Source organism: Poeciliopsis prolifica, unplaced genomic scaffold, assembly GCF_027474105.1.
Source record: "Poeciliopsis prolifica strain line A6 unplaced genomic scaffold, Auburn_PproV2 SCAFFOLD022, whole genome shotgun sequence".
Lineage (NCBI taxonomy): Eukaryota > Metazoa > Chordata > Actinopteri > Cyprinodontiformes > Poeciliidae > Poeciliopsis > Poeciliopsis prolifica.
The window spans coordinates 2,185,562-2,198,542 of record NW_026562397.1 but is presented as its reverse complement, the minus strand read 5'-3'; the positions used below and the strand labels follow the sequence as shown (position 1 = coordinate 2,198,542).

At 41.1% G+C, this 12,981-nt stretch overlaps 1 protein-coding gene across 1 annotated transcript; it reads right to left on the bottom strand.

Annotated features, from left to right (window-relative positions):
* Window positions 1-1,222: 1,222 nt before the first annotated feature.
* Window positions 1,223-12,981, bottom strand: LOC129369781 (protein sel-1 homolog 3). The gene is given in 22 exon segments (XM_055045401.1): window positions 1,223-2,844; window positions 3,006-3,111; window positions 3,186-3,313; window positions 3,411-3,520; window positions 3,597-3,684; window positions 3,758-3,848; window positions 3,927-4,010; window positions 4,823-4,950; window positions 5,040-5,213; window positions 5,342-5,404; window positions 5,495-5,635; window positions 5,942-6,061; window positions 8,875-9,054; window positions 9,153-9,358; window positions 9,466-9,597; window positions 9,693-9,828; window positions 10,167-10,296; window positions 10,378-10,600; window positions 11,386-11,507; window positions 11,607-11,733; window positions 12,283-12,757; window positions 12,845-12,981. Coding segments are annotated over 22 exon segments (3,111 nt in total). The 5' UTR covers window positions 12,899-12,981; the 3' UTR covers window positions 1,223-2,751.

Genomic DNA, 12,981 nt, shown 5'->3' with positions numbered 1-12,981 from the left:
AGGCAACAATTTACCTTCTGATGTTTGTCATTCAAACAGATTTGAGCCAGATCGTTGCTAACGGTCTATAGATAACACTATTTTTCCACTAATGTTGAAAAAACGCAACATCACAATTGTGGCGTTTCCACTAAATAAGAGGTTCAATTAAAATGACAGTGAGTTAGTTCACACAATAAATCCTCCTCCTGCCACTTCCTGCCTCCTTCTTCGTAGTTTCCACCAGTGACAACAGCCAGCTGTTGATCCCACATATGGTGTGAAGTAAAAAAAAAAAAAAAAAAAAGTTTCAATTTTTGTCAGAAAAACATTTTTTTTTTTTAATTGCTGTGTTTCCATTTAGTAAATACATTTTGGTGACGTCAAGCTTCGCATTAATATGGTGAGTGGAAATGGCAGCCAGTGTAACAGCAACGTCGTTGCTCAGAACTCAAAGAACAAAACCAATTCCTGGAGCGGCTTGAAGCAGCCCTTTTAAAACATTCTCCCCCAAATCTGAATATTTTCTGACGCACCATTCAGTTCATCATCTGAAAATGGAAACAGTGGGGATGTGAGCGTCCACCTCCACTGACAGAGGAGCGTTATCCAGAGACTCAGCTGAGACACTCATGGAAGAATCGGAGTTAGAAGTCACATTTCTTACATGTCGGTTGATTTAATATTCTCTCTCTTGGATAAATATAAGAACTGTTAACAGAATTTCAATCTGATTGTTTAAGTGTTTGCAGGTTTTGCGCACATTTAAACCTGAAGCCCATGAACCAGAACACGCTTATCTCAGAAGATGTGGAAACACTGATGACCGTTCCCACGCGTTGACCTTGCTGTTGCCCCTCACCGCTCCTGAAACTTGGCTCCTGAAACTGTGTTGTGGATATTTTAGCTCTTGTCACTTGTTAGTGTTGCAGCTCCTGCCATGCTATAAATAACGGCCGTCACAGGGAGGGATGGGAGTCAGCAGAGAGCGCAGACAGCAGAGGGCATGGTGGCCTTGCCTCACCAGGATGCAGGAATTAAATCTGCTCATTCTGACACTTTGATGCATATCTTGTGTACTGGATCACAAGGCAGCTGATTCATTTTCTGTGTGGAAAGTTTTATAAAGTCAGACCTTATTGTATTTATTTATTTATTTTTCTGTTTGAGTGCTTCAATATTTTACAAAACTGTAAGCTTTCTGCAGATCAGCGATTAGGTCTGGACTTTGAGGACCGGGCCAGTCCATTGGCTGCATGTTTGGGGTCGCCGTTCTTCATTTTGCTAGTATTTAGCCCTACACATTCACTAAATACTGAAACAAAGCTGGAAGCTAATTATCCGTCCTTGGATTGAAAAATGCGCCCTCATGCAGTCGTGTCTTTTTACAGCAGCTGATGTTCAATATGGGCAAAGCTTCATTCTGCCACTTTAATTCGTCATTGTGACAGTTTACTAAGTGCTATCCTTCAACCCCATCAGCACCCAAGATAGAGAGGAAAATCAATAATCCAACATGTTTATGCTCTTATTTAAATTCACATCTCAACACAAGAGAGATTATCTGCTTGGCACCGCTTCATTATCGAGCAAAGAAATAAAACCGACTTCCTGCAATTAGAAACGCCATGGAAACGTCCTTGCATAGCGCCTGATGAGCCGCTACTGCAGCATATCAGTTCAGGTATATTGTCTTGCTGCTACAGAGCAACATTGCATTTTTTAATGTTTGATGGCATGACAATCTCTCTGATGTCCCGTAAATGTTAGAATCCATCATGTCAACAGCACATTTAGAAATTAGCTATGAAGCCAGAAAGCTATTTTAGTTTGTTTTAGGAACATTTAAAATAAAAAGAAATTGAAATATTTATAAGGCCTACATGTATGGGTTCTGTATGAGGAGCTGAATGTACAGAAGTGCTACAAAATGCTTTTTATTTGCATGAAATGCTGTGCTATGCAGACTCTCTGTCTGCACTCATGAAAATTCACTTACCATGTCTTAATGCTTGGAGTGTCTGAAATAACAGGCAGCTGGATTTGTCTGCAGATTATTTAGTCTCATAGTGATTTTGTAAGCCCTCGTACACTATGTTTAGAGGATGACCTTTGACCCCCAGATGGTCTGGCAATGACAAATATAATTTATATTCAATACAGGACTTGTAGTTTCACAAAATATGCTTTCGCCGTACTAATCTATGTACACCATGTTCCAAATTATTATATTTTCTCAAGTTTTCTTAAAAGGTCAATGCAAATGATGGTCAGTATCATTTTCAATTCATGAACTATTACAGTATACATCAAATTTTACTGAACAAAGCGCCCCATGAAACTAAAAAGCTAAAAAACTCAAAATGCTCTGTTCCAAATGATATGCACAGCAGATTTTCTTAACATGTCATGAATTATAAAGAACTGCAAATGGTCATTTTTTAAATGTGCAGCATTAAATGGTCACATATACTAAGATCAAAATGTTTATGATTGAAACAGCTTTTAACAGACAGAGTTACATGTTAACATAGGAGCCCTTCTTTGATGTCACCTGCACGATTCTTGCATCCATTGAACTTGTGAGTTTCTGGAAAGTTTCTGCTTGAATTTCTTTGCAGGATGTCAGAAAACTTCCCAGAGCTGCTGTTTGATGTGAACTGCATAAAATAAAATAATCTAAAAGACATCAAATTCCTGATGACCCTGGGATAATCTGCATTTGAACACTAAATAAATCATTTGCTTTTTGTGCATTCTGTCAGGTTTGGGTCAAGACTCTTGATTATTTGTTCGTCTCCTCAACACGCCGAGGACGATCACAAACAACGTTGGAGTCGCAACCACAGCCACAGCAATGGAGACCTGGAAAAATAAATAGCATCTACATAATCAATACGTACAGTTACAATTAACCAAATCAGTCTTCAAATGTACTTCTGCGTTTGATATTTTCATTTTAAAACGCAGCTCGGTAGCTTGCTGTAAACGGATTGAGTTTCATGACGTTAGAAGATTAAACAAACCTCAACGACTGCAGCAATGTGGCGCTTTCCAAAAGATGGCAGAAACACTTTGAGCAGAGCAAGGCTGCAGGGTAAGTAGGAATCTGCGTTGTCTGAGTCTCTGCATCTGAAAGGAGAAAAATAATGCACTTTCATAATAACTTAAACACGACAAATAGATGTTTATTAGCCTTTGCTAACCTTTTGTACAATGTACTGAGAAGCAAATTCTTGTCTGCCAGGTACAGCTCAGACAGGCCCAGCTCAATCAGTACGGGAAGCGGCAGCCTGTAGCCGTCCTCAGCAAGCAAGCCAAGGTTGTACCAACCCTTAAAAGAGATTAAACGTACAACTTAAACAGAAATATTCACAACTTTAATTGTAACAAAGAGAAAAAGAAAAAAAATCAACAATCAAAAACAAAACCTGTGGGTTGTTCCTTAAAGCCGCCAGTGAATACATGTGTGCAGCAGAGGAGAAGTCCTTCTCCCTGCTGTCTGACCCTTCATACAACAGGTCACCCATCCTTATGAAGGCTGGAGGAGGAACAGGAATGCAGGTCAGTGACAGAAAATGGCCTAGAAACCATTGAACATAAAGGTGGTGACGCACCATAAGACTCTGGTTTCTGACTCTGGATTGTGAGATTGTAATATCGCCACATGCAGCGTGTAGCATAAGCGGGATCCAGGAAACTAGCCTAGAACAGAAAACGCCTTCGATCGTCACTCGATTTTAAAATCTACATTACACACATAAGAGACACAACTCACCGCATTTTGGTCACAAAGGTAGGCCACATTGAACTGTGCAGGAGAATACCCCGATTCAGCTGCCATGATATAAAACACCAACGATATGAACCTGTTTGATAAACAAAGTGTCACTTTGGTTTGACTACACGTTTGCTGTCGTATGGAGTTTGACAAGAGGAGAACGTACATGTTGCTCTTCAGGTAGGAGTCCAGCGCTTTGCGTAGGACGCTGCCCAAGTAGCCGTTCTGCTCAGCTGTCCACTTCACCCAGCTGCAGGTTGACGGAGAACATGTCCAAACATGAACAGTGAGGTCAGAGGTTTACATACTGTTATCGCTGGCAAGACATTTGGGCTTTCAATGATTCAATTTAATTGAGTTTATTCATAAAGCCCCGATTTATAACAATGTGTCTCAAAAAAAAAAAAAAAATCCAATCTAATCGTTCCGATAGATTGCAGGTCAATTTTTAATACTGCATTTCAACTGTTCATTTGTTAGAAATGTTAACATAAATTAGTAGTTTATGTATCAAAATCAATATTCAAGCAGCAGTAAACAACATGTTTTTTACAGGCTGTCGTAACAAAAACAGAGCTTTCTCCCTGTGGCTCTACTGCCACCCGCAGTAATACACTGCTCCCGGTTACAAACTACAAGTCACAGCCAGGAAGAAGGTCTTAGTGCTGTCAATCACCTCATGTATGTGCTTCTCACACCCTTTGCATCGCTCCATGTTATGCTACAGTCAGCGTAACAGGAAGCTATCTGTTCCTGTCATGACTGCTGAAGCTAGTTAGCATACGTGATGGTGGATAAACAGTTTTTGGTAGGTTGTTTTCTACCATTGGAACTTTGAGCAGCACTTACACAGGAGTGATTGACAGTGCTAAGACCCTCCTCCTGGATCTGATTGGTTGTTTTTGGATGTAGAAGAATCTCTCCCACCCGGGAAGTTTTGAGAATTTTTATGATGCTTAAATGTCCAAATCTATTAGTTGTTATGTTCATGGTGCTTTGTATATGAAGGTTTCAGTCGAGGTGTGCATGAAAGTGTGATTAAAAAAAGCGGAAGTAGCTCACGAAACGGCATCTGATGGACGTCTCTCGACGTATCCAGGAATCCCCGTGGCCCAGACATCAGCTAGGAAAACTGCTGCGCGCAAGTGTCCTCGTTCTGCAGACTTCAGGTAGTACTTGTACGCCACATGCTGATGGACACACAAATTATTCCCCGCTGAACAATCTGAAGCTTTTATACTAGAGTACAAGGAATGTATGCCTTTGCACGTTTGCGAACCTGGTCTGCAGGTTTTCCTGGATACAGGCCCTGTGAGTACAAGATGCCGAGGTTCAATGGGGCGTCTGGAGAACCGAGGAGATCAGCCTTTTCCCACAGAGCCACAGCCTGCTGGTAATCCTTCTCAAACTGCTCATAGTACCAGGCCAGGGCGTTGACTGCAGGAACAAAACCCTGAAGGAAGCATTGTAAAATAAAACATGGTGAGTGTGAACACTGAATAGATTTCTAGCAACGAAGTTAACATGTTAATCACTACATTGGCATTAGAAATGGGTGATTAAAACATAATTATGTAAAACCTGCTCCATTGCTTTCTTGAGGAATGTGACACCTTTTGGAACATCCTTCTCAACTCCTTGACCCTACAAAGAAAAACCATCTGCTATAAGAAGATCACTATACTTTAAAACGAAAAAAGCCAGCATTTTAATGAAAATGGATTTAAATCTTACCAGCAGTAGTACTATTGCATAGTCATACATAGACACTGGGTCCTCCAGCTGAACAGCTCCTCTTCTGTAATGCTTCACAGCTTCTTGAATGTTTGGAGACAATCCTTGCTGACCCCAGAAGAGCATCCGGGCAAGAGCTTGCTGCAGGACAACAGTTACTTTTTAAATGTTCAACTCCACCGGCTGCATTTCTTTCTACCTACAACAGCCCTGGTGTAACTTTAGGTTATTTCTGAAGCATGACAGAAATCTCACACATGCAGCTCGATGAATAAAAGATTCAGCAGCAGAAAGAAGAAAGTGAGGAATCTGGTGCAACAGATGGTGGTGGGCACAGTCCACCCCTGATCTCAAGATCAAAGCCTCACAGATCACTTAAATCCTCACAAAAATCCAAATTAACTCCCTCTGATGCCTAAAAGAACAGGGCCAGATGAAGCCGTGTACCTCTGCGTCAGCTGCCCCTCTGCGGGCCTGAAGCTTCAGCCACTGAAAGATGTGATGGTCCTCATTGGTCTGACGGTTCAAAGCCTCGTCGTCGTTCAGATATACAGCCTCCACAAACGTCTCAAAAGGAAATGAAAAGCAGAAGACATGTTAAGGTGAAACACTTTGATTTTCTTTTCAACAGTTTCTTCCACAAAACGCTGCGCTGGGGTTATGAATTAAACATGAAGAACTGTTCCAAACACCCTCTTTATCAAACAGTAATCTCTCCTATATTACAGAGCATGGAGTGCAGAAATCATATTGATGACTTTAAACTGGATGCTGATCCCTCAGTGAAATGACATTTTTAGAAGCACCTTCTGCTTCAGCTCACATTTCAGAAAAATGAGACCAGAACTCTGCAAAGTGTTGACGCCACTTGGACTTCTCCATGCTTTCAGCCACAATAGAATGGCAAACTTCATTCTAGAAAAAAATTATCTGCTCTTTTAAAAATACTTTACAAGTACAAAACTAAAAAGTGTGACATTCAATTCCTTTTGCCCTGATACCCCTTGAATATAATTCAATGCCACTATGGCAGGGGTGGGCGCTCCTGGTCCTCGAGGGCCGGTGTCCTGCAACTCTTGGATGTCTCCCTGGTCCAACACACTTGAATCCAATAGCTGAATCACCTCCTCAATGCAGTCAAGTTCTCCAGAGTCCTGCTAATGACCTCATTATTTGACTCAGATGTGTTGAAGTAGAGATATGTCTAAAAGTTCAGGAGACCGGCCCTCGAGGCCTGGAGTTGCCACCCCTTCCACAATGGCTTGACAATATAATAAGACAGATAATGTGAAGGTGAGGAAAAAAAAAAAAAACAGACAAAAATATTGAGCTCCCCCTGGTGGTCCCTATGCTGCTCTGCAGGGATACACCACTGGTCAGAAACAATCAACGAGAGCCAGGAGGAGGGGCTTAGCACTGTCCAGTCAGAGCTCAAACAATTCAGCAAGGAACATTTAACTCAGTCTTCATTTCACTGGTGATCTTGTATAGGGGCAGTTGCCCAGAGTGGCATTAGAAAGGGGCGGGTTGCCCAACAAATATGAAATTCAGTATCTTATCTGTCAGTTTCCCCCTGATAAATAAGATATGATACAGAATATCATATCTTATTTTTTTTGCAGTTTTTGAATCTCTTCCAGCTGGGATATGACTTCAGTCTGACATGCAGTCCTTTGCTCTCTTTTCTCATTGAAATCAAAAGTTTTACTCTGCAGTTCTTTTTTTCAGATTGTCTACCTGGCTAGCGAGATCATTGATGTGTTGGCTAGTCTCTTCACTACAACCTTTCTTGTAGGACAAGGGATGAGAATACTCATCAGTTGTTTCCTGCTTGACTTCCAATAATTTTGGACTTTCCAAGTCGCCGGAAGGACTTGGTTCCCCCTTGATCTCTGTTGCTTCATCTTCTGGCTCAATGGGGCTGTCATCGTCATCTTCAAAACAAAGGACAGCGTCGTAGTCGACTTGGATGTTGAGCTCCATCATCCCAATCCATAAAAGCACAGCCAGAAAAGCTTCGTGTTCATAAGTAATCATTTGTTGCTTCATGTCTATATTCTGGTAAGTTCTTGCTTCTCTGAAAGGCGTGTAATATCTGGAATCGATATCCTGCTAGTTTCGATTAAATTCAAGCGTGCTCTGAAGAGTGATCTTTCGTGATAGAACTGTGGAACAGGTCTGAGAAAACACTGACTGTGTGCTACAATCAAGAGAGAGATTCCTTTGTGGTATCACAGTGATGTCATAACTACTGATGTCATTGAGACCATTGGAATTGATCATGTCAATTCAACCTGCTGTTTGAAAAATGCCACACAGTAGAACTAATGATGTAGATAGAGGAGAATGATCCGGACTGTGCAGCTAAAAACAATGAATAAGACCTGGAGGAGGTGACCAATCCTGGGCTTTGAATTGGCAACATGTTGAAGATTGACGGCTCACAGGTGAGCCAGAAGCCAGAACTGCTGACAGCACAGTAAACAGAGATCATTCAAATGGTAAAGGAGCAAATATTGGAATGGAAATCTACTTGCACACAGACTGGAAAATGCTAACTGCAGTGCTAACTGCTAAGAGAATTTAAAACATTTACATTTACAGATCTTTATATTTTTTATGGGCATACATCTGCCAAGATAAGAGGGACAAATAATAAAATTGGATAAAATTAGACTTAAACACCTAGTTATAGATTATTTATTATTATTCCGTCTGCCGGATGTGGCTCGTACCGCTGCGTGCCCAACCTTTTACTTTAAATAAGGTATTAAGCTATTTCTTTTACTTATTAGCCATGTTTAGTATACTGAATGGAGTAAGTTAATTACAGACAATATGCTAGTGATGCGCCATATGCTACTGACAATATTCACGCGAACATTAGCATTTTGACTAATTTTGGCTTATACACTACTTTTAGCATCCTGAATGGTGCAAGTCCATGTTAGTGAACATTCTTGTGATTCTCCACATGATACTTTGTAATTTTTTTGCCAAGCTGAGCTTTGATGCTAATTTTTAGTATCAGAACCCTGGGTCCAAACCGAAGGGCACACTTTGGCAGGCCACGGTTAAATTTCTTCAGGAATTTTCTAGTTTAATCTAAAAACTTTTGTAATATATAAGTGGTGCCCAAAGTTGGTCCTCGAGGGCTGGGATCCTGCATGTTTTAGTTCCCTCCCTGGTGGTAGTAGCAAGCTTTTCAACATGTTGATGTTCTTCCTAGGCCTCCTAATGAGCCATTATTTGATCCAGTTGCGTTAGAACTAAAACATGCAGGATATCGGCCCTTGAGAGCCGACTTCAGACACCACTGCACAGTCTAGAAGAACAGAGATGAACAGTTTCTACTTTCCAACATCCAACACATCCGTTACCTGCTGTGGTGTGGGATTATGACGGTCTAAAGTCGTCTGTTTTGCAATATTTGCATAATAGGCATAAGCCAGATCTGGGTCTTTGGGCAGACCATGCAGCCCCCGCTGATGGACATGACCGAGATGGAGAAGCGCCAGCCGATGGTCCCTCTGTGCAGCCAGCAGGGCAAGCAGCCAGGCCTGTGACCAACACAAAAACATGGGACTAAACTGAACATGTTGACCCCAGGTAGAGAGCAACAACCTCTGCTAGAATAGAAAAAAAATGAATAAAACACCTTAGTGGGGTTTTTGGGGACTCCCAGACCAGAGCTGTAGAGCACAGATGACATGTGCAGAGCGTGGTTATCAGCAAGGCAGCCAGCTTGGAGCAGCAGAGGTAAGACTTTGCTGACCGCTGCACTGCTGCCCATTTGACTCATCTTCTGAACAGAGAAGGAGTACAGAGCTCTTCCCACAGCAGATGGGCTGACTGCCGTTCCACCTGCAGGTGTTAGACAGCCCATCACTATCAATCACTGAATCAAGAGATCATCACAGCTCTCAAGCTGTCTAGTCAGAGAAATTTGCATTATGTAGTTCATTTACTACCTTGTTTAAAAACCAGTAACTTGGCTAGTTTTGTGGCCAGTTTTCTGTGAGCTGCTGCCTCCTCCCAAAGCTCACATTGGGGGTTTGAAGGATCCCTTCCCATCCGGTCATGGAAAACTGCCAAACAAGTCCCTGAAAGGGCCAAAATCAGTTAATGGTTTGGTGACTTCACAGGTTTTCTTCCACTGAGATTTTACCTCCATCTGGTGGCCAGAAAGACACATTACCACTTTTTCTCTGGTGTTTGGCTTGGATGGTGAAACCACTGATCTTGACGGTGATGTCAAAAAGAAATTCCTGGCAGCTCTGCAGCCATCCAGTCAGGTTTATGTTTTTTAGAACATCTGGAGCAGCTACTGCAGACTTTGGATGTAGAAAAATGAGGGGAAAGAGCTTAGATTTAAAATATTCACTGTTAAGTTAAAGCTACTGTATGACAATATAACTGAAAAGTTAACTTGTATCATTGAATCATGTCAGCAAGTGTAATTATGTAATTCTGTGTAGCGCTTTCAGTCATGAGCTTGATTGACAGCACTAAGACCCTCCTCCTCTTGAATCTGATTGGTTGTTTCTGACCGAAGAGGAAGAGCTTGATTTTTTTCACAGATCCTCTGACTCATATTATACTATCACAACACTTTTAACAAACATGTAAGAAACATTTTGTTTATGAGATGAATTTGTAAGAGCGTAACTACCAGGCTGTGAGGAACTTTGTTGCGGTAGAACACCACTGGTCCAAAATAACCCTCCAGGCCTCGGATGAATTTCCCTCCACCAATCACAAAATACCCCTCTGTGTCATCCAACATGGCAGAATGACTCAACCTGTGTATTAAAAAAAATAAAATGTTAAATATGAGCAAAATCACATAATAAATTTGTCATTAAATTATAAAGTAGACCTACAAGTACTCTGAAGATTTAACCATTCTTTCCTCGTTGTCCATAAACACCAAGGAAACGGTGACCTATAGAGACAATGGCAGCCTTAGTGCCATTGTTATCCTTATGCAAATATTGAAGAATCAGGTCACAGTGAGTTGGCACCACTTGTTTAAAGGCACGGTGAACGAGGAGAGAAACGCAGAGGATTCCTCAGACGCTCCACTTATCTGGATGTGCAGCCGGCCTGTCAGAATGCTGCTTCAAATTACTTCAATTAAAACTGTCTTTATTCATCTACCTGGAGCTTCCTTTCACAGAGACTAGTAATAAAAGATCTTTATGTGTTGAATTTCGAGCAAAATATTCCAAACACATTTCAAATTTTCAATCAAAAGAGCTGGACTAAAAACTAAGAAAAATGAAAAGTGTTTACAGATGATAAATATGAATTATTGGAAGGTTTTATCAGTACATTTATTGGGTGTAAATGGTTCCAAACTAGAACCATAACCATTATTTGTTTAAAATTCTGATTAAAGTGAATAATTCAAAATACTTTGAGGGAAGCGGCAAGACTTAAAAAAGAAAACTATATGAGACAAGGTGGAAAAAAATAATTTTGTTCCCATCAACCAAAAATCAATCAGAATCAACAATCCCTGGGAAATAGCAACAAAAATTCCAGATTTAATCAAAATATAAGAATTATGATAGTAAGATTAGATTTCAGAGTTCAAGGGAGCATGGTGAATTCATTCCAATCAATAAAATTGGAATGAATGATTTGGCATAAAAACTGAATTTTTGAAGATATTGTCATGAAGGGAATGTCCTTTAATTGGAGACATGTAGATATTTTAGCATAAAACCTGTTTTAAGCTTTTCAACACAAATTCTCCTGAAAAGCTTTAAATGGTGATTTGAAACATGTTCATGAGGAAGGGTGTGGTATCAGTAACGATGCCTCTCTTTCAACATCAAATTGTAGCTTTTTGAGAAAATATGAGAATGTAGAAAAGTTCTTGATACCTGATTTTGTTAGGAGAAGTGCCGGTGTGGCATAATTGTTATGGGAATCAATGTGATGAAACAATCCGCAAAATCTGTGCTTGCAATACTTGCTAACAAATACCCACAGAGAGAGTTCACACCTAGGAAAAAAACAATAAAAAAACAATACAGTGATCAGTGCAAAGGTAACCATAGTAACATTTCCGTACTTAACTGGGTGGCAAATGAAAGTGTCATACCAAGGAAAAGGGACGGCTTTGATGCGGAAGTGCTCCAGCAGCTGGTTCCTGTACGGGTCCAGGGTCTTTGTTATCCCAAAACTTTCTCCAGTTGAAGCATAGATCGCAGACAGAAGATGGACGGTTTCTAAGGGTAACAAGGAGTTCGAGTTGGACAAAAATTTGTTTTTATATGCAACAATATTAATTTGATTATTATTAATTCAGCTTTACATTATGTTATCTCCTCATCAGAAGCATGGATGGAGTACTGCTTTGATTCTTTTATGCATGTTTGAGAATGTGACGCCAACCTCCCACCTCACGGAGAAACCCTTTCTCACTCAGCTCCTCTAGACTAGCAGCAGTAGCAATTAGCTAACACTTGGTGGCGCTGCATGTCTGCTGGGTTCATCATGCAAACTACTTCTAAGTCCAACAGTCCTAATAGCGGTTGTAAACAACATGAGGAGCCATGTTGTGATGACTTCCAGTCAGAAAGAGCAGGAGTTTCTTAAAGAGACAGAGGCCCAATTTCAAAAGTGTTACATTGTGAAGTCAATTTCTTTTGCTGCTTATTACAAACATGGTCATGTTTGTTATATATGACTATGATAGTGCTATAAAATGCCACATAAATACTCCCCTTTGAATAAAAACGCTAACATCCAATATAGTTTCACTGGTCCACCCTTACCTTGCTCTAAAGGACACTTTTTCTGTAAAAACTGTTGAGTTAATTGTAACATCTGTTTACTCCACGCAGTGCAGAGACGATGCTGCTTGATAGGGCGACTGAAGAAGGGCTTGGGCAGCAAGAACGCCACATCCTGAGAACCCTTGGACCGTTTAGTATCATCAGAACCACTGTATCTGACACAGGCTCGGAGAAAACAACTCAGCACCCTGTGGGACTCCGGAACGATTCCGTCTGCTTGGTAAACCAACCAGTCTGGCAGATTCAGCTTCACGGTCTTTATTACAGGGTCACCGGGGTCACAACTCCACCGTCTGATACGGACTGTGGAGACTGAGCCAGTTTCAAATGACACGACACAGTCCAGCTGTACGGTAGCTGCCCCATCACAAGAGTAGAAAACGCTCAGGAGATGGTCAGGGAGAGCTTCCTCTGGAGGATTCAGGAGCTTCACCTGGTCCAGACCGCAAACAATCTGAAGAAAGACACACACACACACACACAGTTATACACCTGACAAAAGGGGAGAAGAGAGAGATGCTTGAGATAAACATGCTCCTACCTGCAGGCCGAGGAAAAACTGGCAGATGCATTTGTGCAGTGAATGAATGGCCATGTTTGACAGCGCCGGCAGTAACCTTCTGCTGCAGAGAAACTACAGAGCCGGATCTAATCCTGTTCCACATTGGCTGCTCTGAA